This window comes from Eurytemora carolleeae, unplaced genomic scaffold (assembly GCF_000591075.1).
Source record: "Eurytemora carolleeae unplaced genomic scaffold, Eaff_2.0 scaffold541, whole genome shotgun sequence".
Classification (NCBI taxonomy): Eukaryota; Metazoa; Arthropoda; class Copepoda; order Calanoida; family Temoridae; genus Eurytemora; species Eurytemora carolleeae.
The window spans coordinates 295,401-308,797 of NW_019396589.1; the positions used below are offsets into that span (position 1 = coordinate 295,401).

At 32.7% G+C, this 13,397-nt stretch overlaps 1 protein-coding gene across 1 annotated transcript in view; it reads left to right on the forward strand.

The window, feature by feature from the left end:
* Positions 1-13,216, forward strand: part of LOC111705973 (transforming growth factor-beta receptor-associated protein 1) — an 18,045-nt gene extending 4,829 nt beyond the window's left edge. The window contains exons 9-28 of the mRNA XM_023478698.1: positions 325-437; positions 1,048-1,158; positions 1,469-1,626; positions 1,897-1,996; positions 2,913-3,038; positions 3,395-3,529; positions 4,546-4,652; positions 5,373-5,441; positions 5,722-5,834; positions 6,235-6,381; positions 6,741-6,801; positions 7,440-7,516; positions 7,652-7,698; positions 7,907-7,977; positions 8,375-8,461; positions 8,963-9,046; positions 9,896-9,943; positions 10,718-10,837; positions 11,561-11,653; positions 12,576-13,216. Of these exons, the coding sequence (XP_023334466.1) occupies positions 325-437; positions 1,048-1,158; positions 1,469-1,626; positions 1,897-1,996; positions 2,913-3,038; positions 3,395-3,529; positions 4,546-4,652; positions 5,373-5,441; positions 5,722-5,834; positions 6,235-6,381; positions 6,741-6,801; positions 7,440-7,516; positions 7,652-7,698; positions 7,907-7,977; positions 8,375-8,461; positions 8,963-9,046; positions 9,896-9,943; positions 10,718-10,837; positions 11,561-11,653; positions 12,576-12,692 (1,984 nt within the window). The 3' untranslated portion in view covers positions 12,693-13,216. The remainder of the gene's footprint in view (positions 1-324; positions 438-1,047; positions 1,159-1,468; positions 1,627-1,896; positions 1,997-2,912; positions 3,039-3,394; positions 3,530-4,545; positions 4,653-5,372; positions 5,442-5,721; positions 5,835-6,234; positions 6,382-6,740; positions 6,802-7,439; positions 7,517-7,651; positions 7,699-7,906; positions 7,978-8,374; positions 8,462-8,962; positions 9,047-9,895; positions 9,944-10,717; positions 10,838-11,560; positions 11,654-12,575) is intronic.
* Positions 13,217-13,397: the final 181 nt, after the last annotated feature.

Here is a 13,397-nt window from a genome sequence, read left to right on the forward strand (position 1 = left end):
CAGTAAATCAGTAAAGAAATGACCCCCCCTGAATACGCTTTTTGTTAAGACTGTTTTTGTTTCAAGGGTTTTGGTGCTGAATTTAAGAATAGAATGTTTTAAAGTAACATTTTTAAAGCTTTAGACAAACCCTGTGTGAATTTCAAATTAATGTCAGTTTTTTACCGTGGAGATCCCTGGAAAAAGATCCAAGATTAGGAAACGACAAAAAAACACGAGACAGAAAGGCACTATTTAATTTGGGTTTAAACTAATAACTAAATAATTATTTTTGATATTTTCTCTAAAAAAAAATTTGATGTTTTTACAACGGAGATCTGCTAGATATATAATTCTAAACTTGGAGACGGGTCACGTGACTGATCTATTCCCAATAGAGGAGAACAGTCCTTCCCTCGCTATCACCAGAATACAGGAGCAGGAGTTCCTGTTGGCAGGTATTTATTCAGGGGTGTGTATTTATCCCCACTCTGTTAAGGGCACTATATAAGCCTAATTTCAGGTGACCTACTATGCAAAGATGGCAATGTCCAATTCACAATGGTACCCTTAAAGGCCTTATCTGTGTCAGTACAATCTAGAAATCAATTTAATAATTTTGAAAACTGATAATTTTCACTGTATTTTCCCCCACAAAATTGACTTGTGCAAATCTTCTGCTGGAAATCAAGTAGGAATTATCAGAAATAAACGCATTAAAACCTAGAAAATCGACAATATCTTCCACAATATTGATTAATAAATTTATTTCATGTTACCGTTATAAATCGGGCATTGTCATCTTTGCTTGTCACTTGAAATCCTCTTTGATTATGTTTTTGGATTTATAGATAATTTATCATTCATAAAGTTTTCTGAAAAGCCTATAAATGAAAATAAATCGGATTGGATGAACTTTTTATTCGATTAATTGAGTCGATTTTATTAGTAAGTGGGTGTTTGATTGCGTAATTTAGAGCTTGATTGATTGAAAACTTAAATTTTTGATTGAATGATTGATTTACCATTGATTGAGTGATTCATTAATTTAATGATTAAATGATCCAGGTCCAGGGAATCTTGGAATGTTTGTGACAACTGCTGGAACCTCAGTTCGACCTCCTGTACAATGGACTGCAAACTTGTATAGGATTATATACTCATACCCATACGTCATAGGTATATCTACTGATAAATATATTATTGCAACAATTACCCCTCAATCTGGAAAATGTCGGGAAAAAACTGTTTTTTATTTATTATTTTTTTATACTTTATAAACTTCTGTAAAAACACAAATATAGGTAAATTCCAATTACTTTTTTATCAAAATTGTTCATTCTTTGTCACTTCAATAATATTATCTAAAATTGCAGTATTGTATTCAATAAATAGGCCCTTTTACCCTTCAAAATGTAACAGTGAACAAAACAGTTAAAATAAAGAAAAAGAAAAGGGCTTGAGGTAAGTAACATTATTTGATTTGTAGGATTATCGCCTGAATCAGTTCTGGTCTACAGTATAAACGATCAGAAGCTAAAACAAGGTCTTCCCTTTCCTGGTGGTAGAACTATCGGAGCATTTGATGGAACAATACTCCTGGCGGGCTCTACACAGATATCCGCTCTTCTTCCAGTCCCTTGGCAGGTAAACAGAATACTCTCTTCTTATTGGTGGAGATAATCTCTGTAAACAGAATACTCTATTCTTTTTGGTGGAAGAAATATTTTAAACAGACTTAGTTATTGGTGGAGGGATTATTTGCTAACTTAATACTCAGTTCTTATTGGTGGGAAGCTGGTCTTTGTAAATAGAATACAATGTTCTTTTAAATTAACCCCCCCCCCCAAAAAAAAAAAATGAAGAGCGTGTAGTGGGGACGAAGGATATTCTTTAAGATAAAGTCTTTGTTGTTAGGTTCAAGCAGAGAATCTACTGGAACAAGAAAACGTTGAAGATGTTCTCCAACTCATCTCCTCTATATCCTCCACACCTAACCTCAGTATTCAGTCTTTAGGTCAGAAACCAGAGTAAAGGATACAGAATTCAGTGCTTTGGATCCGGATTCGTTGTATCCGCAAGATTGTGGCTTCCCGGATCCGCAAAAATATGCGGATTCATGGATCCGGATCCAAGGGGTAAAATATCAACCAAAAACTGCCAAAAAAAACTTTTTTAATCCTAAAACCCATACCTAAACTTTTGAAAAAACTAAAAGAGAGATTATAAAAATTTCCTCATCTGAATAGTTCATCTAGTTTTAGGATAAAAATATGCGAAAAAACAAAACTAAAAATTGGAAATTATTTTTTGTTAAAAATATTCAGTAAATCAGTAAAGAAATGACCTGGATCCGTATCCGGATTTGAATCCGGATCCCTATCCATTTTTTTCCAGTGTGGATCCAGGATCCGGATCCGCATCAAAATTAAAACGATTCTAAGCACTGAATAGATAGCATATTATTTTCATTTATACTAACACAAACAAGGCCACTTTCTTTCTATTCTTAATAATTTCAGACGGTAAAAATTCTAATGCATTTTTGTGGAATTTTAAGTTTTAAAAATTAACTGAAAATAATTCAAGGTTGGTTTGGAAAGACTGGATATTTATGAAGTTTCTTTCTTCACATATTTATCTGGAGGAATTAGATGTTGACAATTTAATCCATAAAATTATTGGACTAAAAGGAAATACTCCGTGGAGGCAAATATTTAAAATAATGTTTAAAGTATATAGTAAAAGCTATTCGCCTATATATATATATTTATATGTTAGCTATAGCTGGCCAAACAGCTGGAGCTAATTGGCTGAACATTTTCTTTTTTAAGACGGAATTTCATTTTCAAAATTAAAATTTTATTTTCATCAATTTTTTTTTTATATTCCACGGGCAATGCTGGGCACTCCAGTGAGTATTTTATATTTAGATAAACTACGGATTCTACGACAGCGGGCAGGATTCATATCTTTAAACCGAGGGGAGATGAGTAAAGCAGCGGAACTTTTGATGTCTGGTAGGACGGATATCAGGGAGATTCTCTTCCTATATCCAGGTATAGTTGTTATACGGTAGGACGGATATCAGGGAGATACTCTTCCTATATCCAGGTATAGTTGTTAAACGGTAGGACGGATATCAGGGAGATACTCTTCCTATATCCAGGTATAGTTGTTAAACGGTAGGACGGATATCAGGGAGATACTCTTCCTGTGTTAAACGGTAGGACGGATATCAGGGAGATACTCTTCCTATATCCAGGTATAGTTGTTAAACGGTAGGACGGATATCAGGGAGATACTCTTCCTGTATTCAGGTATAGTTGTTATACGGTAGGACGGATATCAGGGAGATACTCTTCCTATCTCCAGGTTTAGTTGTTAAACGGTTCAAAACATTTAAATTTTTTAGGTTTGTTGAGTTCTTGTTCTCAGTTTGTTCCCTCCTCTCCTCCTCTCCATCATATACCGGATATATCCAGTATAAACCCGAAACATGGAGAACCATCCGTTCAACAGTTTTTACTCGACTATCTAATTGGTCTAGGTAGGATTATTAATATTGGAATCAGTTCATGTTGTTTCTTTGGAAATTAGTTCAAAAGAGTTTTACATTTTTCGAGGGGTTTGTCTAAAATGTTGTTGTAGCTATTGATCCATTTAGTAGCGTAAATAGAATTTGGTTCTGTTGTCCACCAACTGAGTGGGGTAAGGTTCGCGCGCCAGAGAAGTTTGTTACTGTTACTGTCACTTTTACTGTTACTGTTACATGGTTCTGCGACCCGCATGCTTCATGGAACCTACTCAATTATTACATCACCCTGGCCTATTTGAGTGAGGTTTGCATGTTACAGTTTAATACTGCCGGTCGGAACGCTAGGAGCAAGCAACATGTTCATTGTTCATTTCTAGATGGCAATTTTTTCATTGATTGAATTCGAGGTCGATTGTTTAGATTTTGGTTTTATTAAAATGAGTTTAAATGATTTTAATGAAATGGTTCGAATTTTAATAAATTTTCTAATACTATATAAAAAAAGAATAAACATCATTATTAATTTTAATAATATCAGAAATATCTAGAAAAAAAGATTAATGTTTCATTAAACCTATTTTTATTAAAAATAGTTGTGCCACTTAAGTTTGATTTTACCACATCACACGAAAATAGGAGTGGTTTTGATTTTATCAAGCCAAGCCCATCCGTTTTATTTCGTTTGCAAACTAATACATATATTCTTAAATCTTTTCTTATTTCACTACAATTCAGAAGATATTGCAAATAAGCAATTACAATTTTTCTATGAAATTTAGACAAGATTGTTTTGATTGGTATATAAGTAAAACAATTCTGGAATTGTATAAAAATAAATTAAATAGTAGATCACGTTATTATTGTTTTGTTTTATTAAAAATGTTGTTTTTGTTATAAATTTTTTAATCGCTTTAGTTATTGTTATCGTTATCATATCGTTGTCGTTGTCGTTGTCGTTGTCGTTGTCGTTGTCGTTATTGGCATTGTCCTTGGTATTGGTATTGGTATTGGTATTGTTAATATTTTAGTTGAGCTGGATGAGAATTATCCTGAGCATGCTGAAGAGGTGTTTACTGCTCTAGCTAAGCTTGAGAGCGAGAACTCAGCTGACAGATTCACAGAGTTTATTGCTAAGGCAGGAGTTCAATTTTATAAGGGGGGGGGGGTGAATATTAATTGTCAAGGCCAGAGGTCATAAGGGGCGTGTGAAAATATTATTATTTGGCCCTATTCATTGAACAACAGCACCCAGCTTCTACTAAATTTTATGCTACAGTATTGCATGGGTTACTAGTTATTGTTTGATATGCATAAAGCCATAGTTAACACATTTTCAATTTGGAGGTTTTTAGGTCGTTATAGGTCATTGAAAGGTTAAACACTGGATTCGTTGCTGCTACTGTATTGCCTGGGTTCCTAGCTTTCGTTTGATATGCATATTTAAACCATTTTTTATATGTCGAGATCATTTTAAGTCATTTCAGCTCATTAGTGGTCATTTTAAGTGTCCAATTTCATTTTATTTTTGGAAATAAGAACACAAATTAGCCGTCCAGTCAAAAACTAAGAAGATTTGAACCAAAAATAAATGCAAGGACACCCTACCCCCCTCATCAAATAGGACATTCCACATGTTAACCAGATCAAAATTGGAGGCAAACAGATAAACAGGGATTACTACTTATATAAATAGATGTTTTTTAATTTGTTCGAAACGAGGTTTTTTAAGATTTTTTTTATGAAGCATTCTTTAACAAAAGTTACTTTTGTTCTGACTTATCTAGTATTGTTACTTTCGTTCGAAACTGATAAACGGGATTTGTTTTATAATTCCCTAATGACCTTCTGCCTGCAGGAGAATATTGTTCTACACTATGAGGAGTTGACAGAGTTCCTTCAGAACAGGAATTTGAAACATTTTCAGGTAGAAACTATTCAACAGCATTAGCAAACTTGTTAAGGTTTACTCTATTAAACAGATCAATGATTTCATGATTGTAATATACTCTCTCCAACCCAACTTATCACTCTAGGTTTTGAACAACTGTCATTTTCGTTCTAAACCGTTACATCTTTAGACGGCTAATAAATATCTATTTTAGAAGTGAATTAAGCAAATATAAGCTTGGTCGGTTTTAGAAATATACATTTTTATTAAAATGAAAATGAAGACAAATCACTTATATTATTTTATTGTTTTTTAGGCCTTGGTACATGAGAAGTTTCAAAATCTGGAAGAAGCGTGTTCGCTCTGGAGTTCTTTAGTTGCAGGGACAGATTTAGATACAAACTTTCCTGGTCAGCAATTCTTTGCCAAGTGAGCGGGTTGTTATTTCTTTTAGGGACCGATGATTGAATGATTTTTTTGCGAAATTATCTGTAACCCTTTGTGATCAGACAAAGCTTTAAAAGGTATCGTTGTGAATCTGACGTGCCGATCTATATATCAATCAATAAACGCAACTTAAGCTCACTGGATCCGGATCCAAGGGGAAAATATCAACCAGACAATGGTGGGAAAGATCATTAAAACCTTCTCAATCAATGAATGGGGAATAAAAATTTACCAAAAATGGGGAGGGGGAGGGATTACAGAAATCTATTTTTTGAAATTAAACATGTCAGAAATTATTAAGAGTTGAATCCGGGCATGCATCAAAATCAAATGATCCCAAGCATTGTTTTTATCTTCTAATTTCGAACGAAACGTTATTTAGGAGATTGAGTGAGATGCCGACAGGTTTGGTTTGGAAGTATTCTGACAGTATCCTGGAGCAGGATCAGGGGCTCGGAGTCAAGGTGTTCACCTGGCACAAGGACGGAGACAAGGAGGAGTTCATCGAACGAACCTTAAACATACTCAGGAATATATATCAAGAAAAAATGTCGGGCAAAAAAATAAAAAAAATTGTGGGGGGGGGGTGTGGGGGATTTAAAATTTGTGTGATTTGATCTATTGCAGCTTTAAATAAGTTAAAACAATCGTTGTTTTAGTGCAAGACACGACACAAACTACAAATACTCAAAATTGAATTAACATCTAAAACTAAAAAATTGTCTTATTAAAAGAGAGTTGCTGCAGGCTAGAACTTTGTTGCAATGTAATGCATGTATTCGCTACAATGCCAACTTTATTGTTGGAGCAAATAGGCATGGATGTTTAGAGTGATCAATTGTCTGATAAATAGAAGACAGAAAGTTTTACAGATATATATTATTGCAGTAAGTATAAGGAAGCAAGACAGCTCTTCTTGGAGGATCTAGTATTTGAGAAGAATTCTCAGGTAGAAGAAAAATTCAAATATATCAATAAATTAACAAATTAATGCAAACAAAACATATAAACAATTCTATTAGTTCGGTTAAAGGGACTGTAAGCGTAATTTTAAGTGACCCTCCATGCAAAGATGCCAATGCCTGATTTACAACGGTACCCTTAAAAGCTTTGTTATTAAGGATGAATGAGTTATCCTTGTTTACGTTCCTTTCAGCTGTTTGTTTTCATTTGCGGGTTCTCTGCGAAAGTGAGTTAAGCATAAAATTCGACCAACAATGAAAAGATTTAAATTGACGACAGGAAACACAAGGATATAAAAATAAAATGGATTAAAAAGTTACTATGTTTGATTCACAACGGTACCCTTTACAATCATTGATCAAGGACGAATGAGATAGTCTTTTTGAATCTAAAAATTGATTATTTTGTACAGATTTTGCGCAGTAGAGAAAATGAAGTAAATTGTCAACAGTTCTTCAGGGTTTAGGATTAAAATCGACGATATCTTCTTAAGGGTATCATTGTAGATCCAGACATGACCCTAAATTGAGGGTCACTTGAAAAATTACATTCCCTTTTATCAAGGTATAAATCAACAAATGTATCAGATAATATTTTAAGATTAAAACAGCTGTTTAAAATTAGGTTGAGAAGCACCACACATTGCTGGCGTTGATGCTAGTTGAATCCCATAAGACTGGAGATGGAATAGAGAAATTAAGGGACCAACAATTCAATAAATATAAAGCCTTATTGATTGATTTATTTATTTATTATTTTATTAGTTTATGTATTGAATGATTGGTTGGTTGGATGGTTACTTGATTGATTGATTGATTGATTGAATTGTATTTAAGAAAACTGATTCTTACCTCGACCAAATTAAACACCCAGTTTCTTATTGGTAAGTATTTATAGATGAATGAAGCAATTCTAGTTTTAAAACTTCAAAAGTTTTATTTGGTCAGATTCAAAAATAAAAAAGCAAATGTCAAAATTATGTTGGTGGGATTATTTAATTCTCTGGTAAAGATAAATGTCTTAAATTGAAATGGCTTAATAATTTTATCATTTAATGGTAGCTGAACTTGAATCTTTAATCTGTGTTTTAGATAAGCTGCGAGAAACAGATCTTCTGTATGAAAGAGCAATTTTATATGGTCGCCTTGCTCAATACGATCGGGTAAATAGATTTAAATTCACAAGAGAGTTAAAATAATAATGTCGCTAATTAATCCTGAATATCCTTTTGACAGTTTTTTGACATGAATGATTGATAACTTCATTGATTTACCGATTGATTATCTGATTGATTTTGATTTATCATTTCATTCTTTTTTTGATGCTTGGTTGATTGATTGTTTGATTAATTTTAAAAGTTTAAAATTCGGTGATGGTGATGGACCAAACCTCTGTATTATATATTTCGGTCTGGGTTGATCCTTGTCTTGTTGGTAAAATCGCATTTATTTTCATCTATTATTCAGTAGTCTTTACATAAACATGATCTCTTACTCATAATTAGTGATTGATTTATCATAGAATTTAATTGACTTATTTATATTTGATGTATGATCTAGGCTCTGGATATTCTGTTGAACAGTTTGAATGATAACACTCTAGCTCTTCAGTTCTGTGATGATATTGCTGCTGGGAAACCTAGAGAGGTGATAGAAACCATTATTTTGCATAGCAAATCTTATTGATATTGAAAAGAAAAATATTTTTTCTCCATTTTTTTTGGTTTTTGTTATTTTAGTTAAATTGTTGGATAATGTGACAAATAGGTGGATGGCAAATCATAGTTCTGCCAAACTGTGTTAAAATCAGACTTTCTCCTGAGGCCGAATTAAAAAAAATTTTGACGCGGTTCAAACATGGTTGATCCAACCTGAAATATTAATCAGTGTTCACATATATGAGCCGGCGCTCAAATGGAATCGGTGATGGGCGGTTTAGCGACACGGTTCATATTCTTAAAATTTGGCCTCTGATGTGAATATTTGATCTGTAATTGGTCAAGATTTAGAGCTTAGAATAATAAGGTGTTCGGTCGATCAATCTCGAGGAGAGAACAGTTTGTAATAATGCATTTAATTGTTTATACCTCTTTAAAGGTTTTAAGTTTGATTTTTTTCATCACATTTTGAATCCTTGATTTTATTTAGGATAAACAACGTATTCTATCTCTACTACTCGATACCTACTTGAACCCTACTCAACCATCAAATCAGGAGGATTTTTTGGTCAAGGTAATAACAATTTATCTTTAAATTATAGTTCTCTTGTGGTATCACAAGCTGAAAGACCAAAACTCGTTCTTAATTCAGTAAAGTCATCTTGACTCTTGAGATTGAGGCGTGGTTAGTTGGAAATCCCTGAAACTCAGATTTGATTTAGAAGTTTTTTCTTCTGTTTTATATTCTTAAATCTGTTTTGATAAACTTGTTAATCATTTTAAATATCATTGTTAGTTTTGTGGTTATTATTCTTTTACTTTTTCAGTAAATCAGTTAATCTAACTGAATATTTAACTTCTAATCATAGAGAATAGAATATATAGAGAGGAATTTACTAGAAAAAAGTGTAAAACGGCCATTTTGTTGTACTGTTTCCATACTGCAGGTGTACTTCACATATTTATGCTATATAACCTGTTGGGCCCTGGAATATCATTTTATAGAAAATCAAATTATGAAATAGGCTGGTTTCATAATTGATCAATGATCATTTTACATAGACTCTATGCCTTCCACTTTACAAACGATGATTTTCCGTTATAACTATAAATCAAATGATGTTTTTATTCACCTAATTCATTATAAAGTTTATTTAACAGTTTAAAAAATTCGAAATTGAAATGGATTGTCTAGGGAACATACTGTATTAATGTACTCTACTGCATATAATTTGTGAACATTTACATTATTTGTACACTTTGAACTCCCTTTCAGGCTGAAAGGGACTGAAAAAATTCATACCGAGAGATTCTTTTAATTCCTCTCTAAATATTCTATTCTCTATGCTTCTAATGCATGACTTATCTTGTACAAAATATGATTTAAATTTGAAATATATAAATATTTATATTTAACTTTTAGGCAGTAGATCTGATAAATTCCAGAGCTGAAGATCTAGACGGAATACAGGTATCTTCATCTCAATCCTGTTTTTATTGAATAATAACCTTCAGGTCATGGTACTTTGTCTGTAGGTTGCTTGTTAACAATAATAATAATAGAGCTATTGGTCCATTCTGAAGGTCTACTTTATCCGATTGGTCCAATACTTCAGAGGAATTTAATCTTACATTAATATCCAGAAAAGTGTCTAAAACGCAACCAATCAGAAGATCAATTGCAGAAGCCGATAAATTTTGCGCGCAATTTATTAAAGAAATCTCATTAGAAAGATCCCAGCAGGGATATCTAAAAGGATTAAGCAAAAAATCAAAAGTGTCCACAATGGATATCGAGATCTAACAATTGGGATTAAGGGTATCCAGTACTATAGTTTTCAGCTCAGATTCTAGTGTTCTCGGAGATCTGGATCCAGGATTACTCCAGAAAAAAGGGATCCGGATTTATTTTATGAATATTTCTATAAATTATGGCTATTCCTTTTACCCAAAATAAGTATCAAAAATTTTCTTCTTCTTTTGATGTGTGTGTTTTTTAAACAGAATCTTGCTTTACCATTCAATTTCACTAAGAAGGTTTGAATGTTTTGGTTGAAATTTTGCTGGATCCGCATATTTCTGCGGATTCGGACCCAGGAAGCTAAAATGTTACGAATCTAACCTAAGCACTGGCTTAATTTAATCTATTCAAATTTGGAAAGTAAGAGTGTCCGTCAAATTTTAATTTTATCGAACCAACATTTTTTGAAAAAAAACGCATCTAAAAAATGATAATTTTATCTAGGTTCTAAGTCAGCTGCCTGCCGGGTGGAATATTGCTTGTATACTGCCTGCCCTGCGAGTATTTATGCGACAACGAATGCATGAATCAAGGATGTTAAAAATAACACGACAGCTAAGAAAGGTATGCTTTTAAAAACTTATGGTTTGGTTTGATTTGATTTGATTTGATTTGGTTTTAAATACTTATGTCTACCAATTATGTTTTCCTGAGCTGAAAACTTTAGAATGGATAAACTTTAATCCTGACTTCTTGATCCGAATATCCACTATGGAAACTTTTCATTTTAGTCCTTAATCCACTCTTTTTCTCTCTACTTGGATATCCGTTAATTTTTTTCACCAATGAGAATATTTCTGTTCTCTCATTGGTTGCCCGCTTTTCTCTGATTGGCTTCTACAGTTTCTCAGATGATTAAATATTAATTTGAATTTTATCGTTTTTCATACACTTTTAAGATAATCTTGCAAGATTATGTTAATCTGGAGATTAAGAAAAAGAGTGGATTAAGCCTTAATCCCGATATCCACCATTCAAAAGTTCCCAGCTCTGGTTTCTCTTATTTATTGAACAATCTTTTCCAATATATGTAATCTTTTCTAGTGTTTTCTGTATCTCATACTTTTTGTTTTCAAAATTAAATTTTAAAGAGACGGACTCTCCAAATTATTTCTATATAATTGTTTGCACATATTTACCATTTTTAGTTCATTTTACAAAATAACTAAGTTAAATCTCTAAACATTAAATACGATTTTAAATAGAACCAACTATATTTGAGCCGCGGCTCAAATTCTTTAAATTCGGCCTCAGAATTAAATTATATTTATTTACTTTGATGTCCAGGTTGAAAATGAGAATGTAAAACTTGAATTTACAAATCTATCCTCAAGTGCTGTCCATATTCAACCTAACTACTACTGCTGTACTTGTAAAAAGGAAATCAACCTTTATCTTCATTTAGCGTTTGACATAAAACCAACCAAAACGGGAGAAAAACTAAATAACAAAATTAAAGCTTGGGGAACAGAATGGTACAAAGAGAGAGACATAGACAGAGGATCAAAAACAGACACGGAACAAAGAGATCTAGAATCCTATAGACATTTAAGGACATATGATAAGAGAGACAAATGTACAATTTGGCAGAACGACAGAGAGACAAATGGACAATTTGGCAGAACGACAGAGAAACAAATGGACTGAAAATATACAAAGAGAAGGCCTGTAATAAATATTGTAACACATCCCATATTTTGTAAACCTGAACAGTGAACATACCTATATATATTACGTTATCAAATTGTGCCCTTACTACGTTCATTAATTTCTAGACGAACCTATCGGTCCATATTATTAACCTGTACTATAAAACCCATCATTAATTTAAATATAGATTAATTGGACGATACATACTGAGAATACAGAGAGTGCTGTATCTGGAGTTGGAGTAAGGCGTTTGGTACAGGCCTAACAAAGAGACATCAAGACAGAAATAATAGAACTTAAATACATAGTCACAGGGACATAGAGAGACACATACAAGGAGACATCAATAAATAATAGAACTTAAAGACATAGTCACAGGGACATAGAGAGACACATACAAGGAGACATCAAGACAGAAATAATATAACTTAAAGACATAGTCACAGGGACATAGAGAGATACATACAAGGAGACATCAAGACAGAAATAATAGAACTTAAAGACATAGTCACAGGGACATAGAGAGACACATACAAGGAGACATCAAGACAGAAATAATAGAACTTAAAGACATAGTCACAGGGACATAGAGAGACACATACAAGGAGTCATCAAGACAAAGATCAAATATAAAGGTTGGTTTAATATTTAGGGATTTGGTGACGGCTCTATATCTCGCTATCCCAACGGTGTATTGGTGCATACTGACTGTATTGTAAACAAGAGTATTTGCCCCCTGACAGGGGAAGTTTTCACTTTGAAGATATGAATGAAGCTTATACAGTAGAGTCCAGAAAATTTTGGAATGATTGTCGTCTTCCGTTTTTCGTTTAATCAAGAAATTACACGGTTTTCTGGTTACAAAACGAGGCTCATGTACAGTGGTAAGTTACCACCGTACATGAGCCTCTTTGCTAGGCTTAAATAAAATATGGCAACCGTGATTTCATCGTCTTTTCCTACATGTTAAAATTTTAGATTCGAAATTATTGTGGCCACCTTTTTAATCTGAATTTCGTCCGTGTTGTGATTTTTTAGCTTAGTTCAGAAAATTTAAGCAATTGGATTTCAGTTCTATTAATTCTGTGATAAATATTCTTTATTGTGATATTTCGTTTGTTATTTATTTACTTACACAGTACTATACATATGTATCAACTAACCAAGGTGATGTAGGATTAGGAAAAAATAAGCGTACGCAGGATTGTTTATAGAGAAACAATATTTATATGACTCTGCGCAATTTTGCTCATTCTCACCTTTCACCTTGACAGTAAATTACTTATTACTTTTTTATGAATCATTTAGAGTTACCTTAACATTCCCTTCAAGTATTAATTTATGTGGTATTTACTAGATAAGAAAACAGGGTTTAATATAAAAAACAAATATTTTTAACTGAATAATAATCCAAAACTAACAAAATAGAATCTTTTTATTCTTAAAAGAATGAATCATCCCTGTTTGTAATATT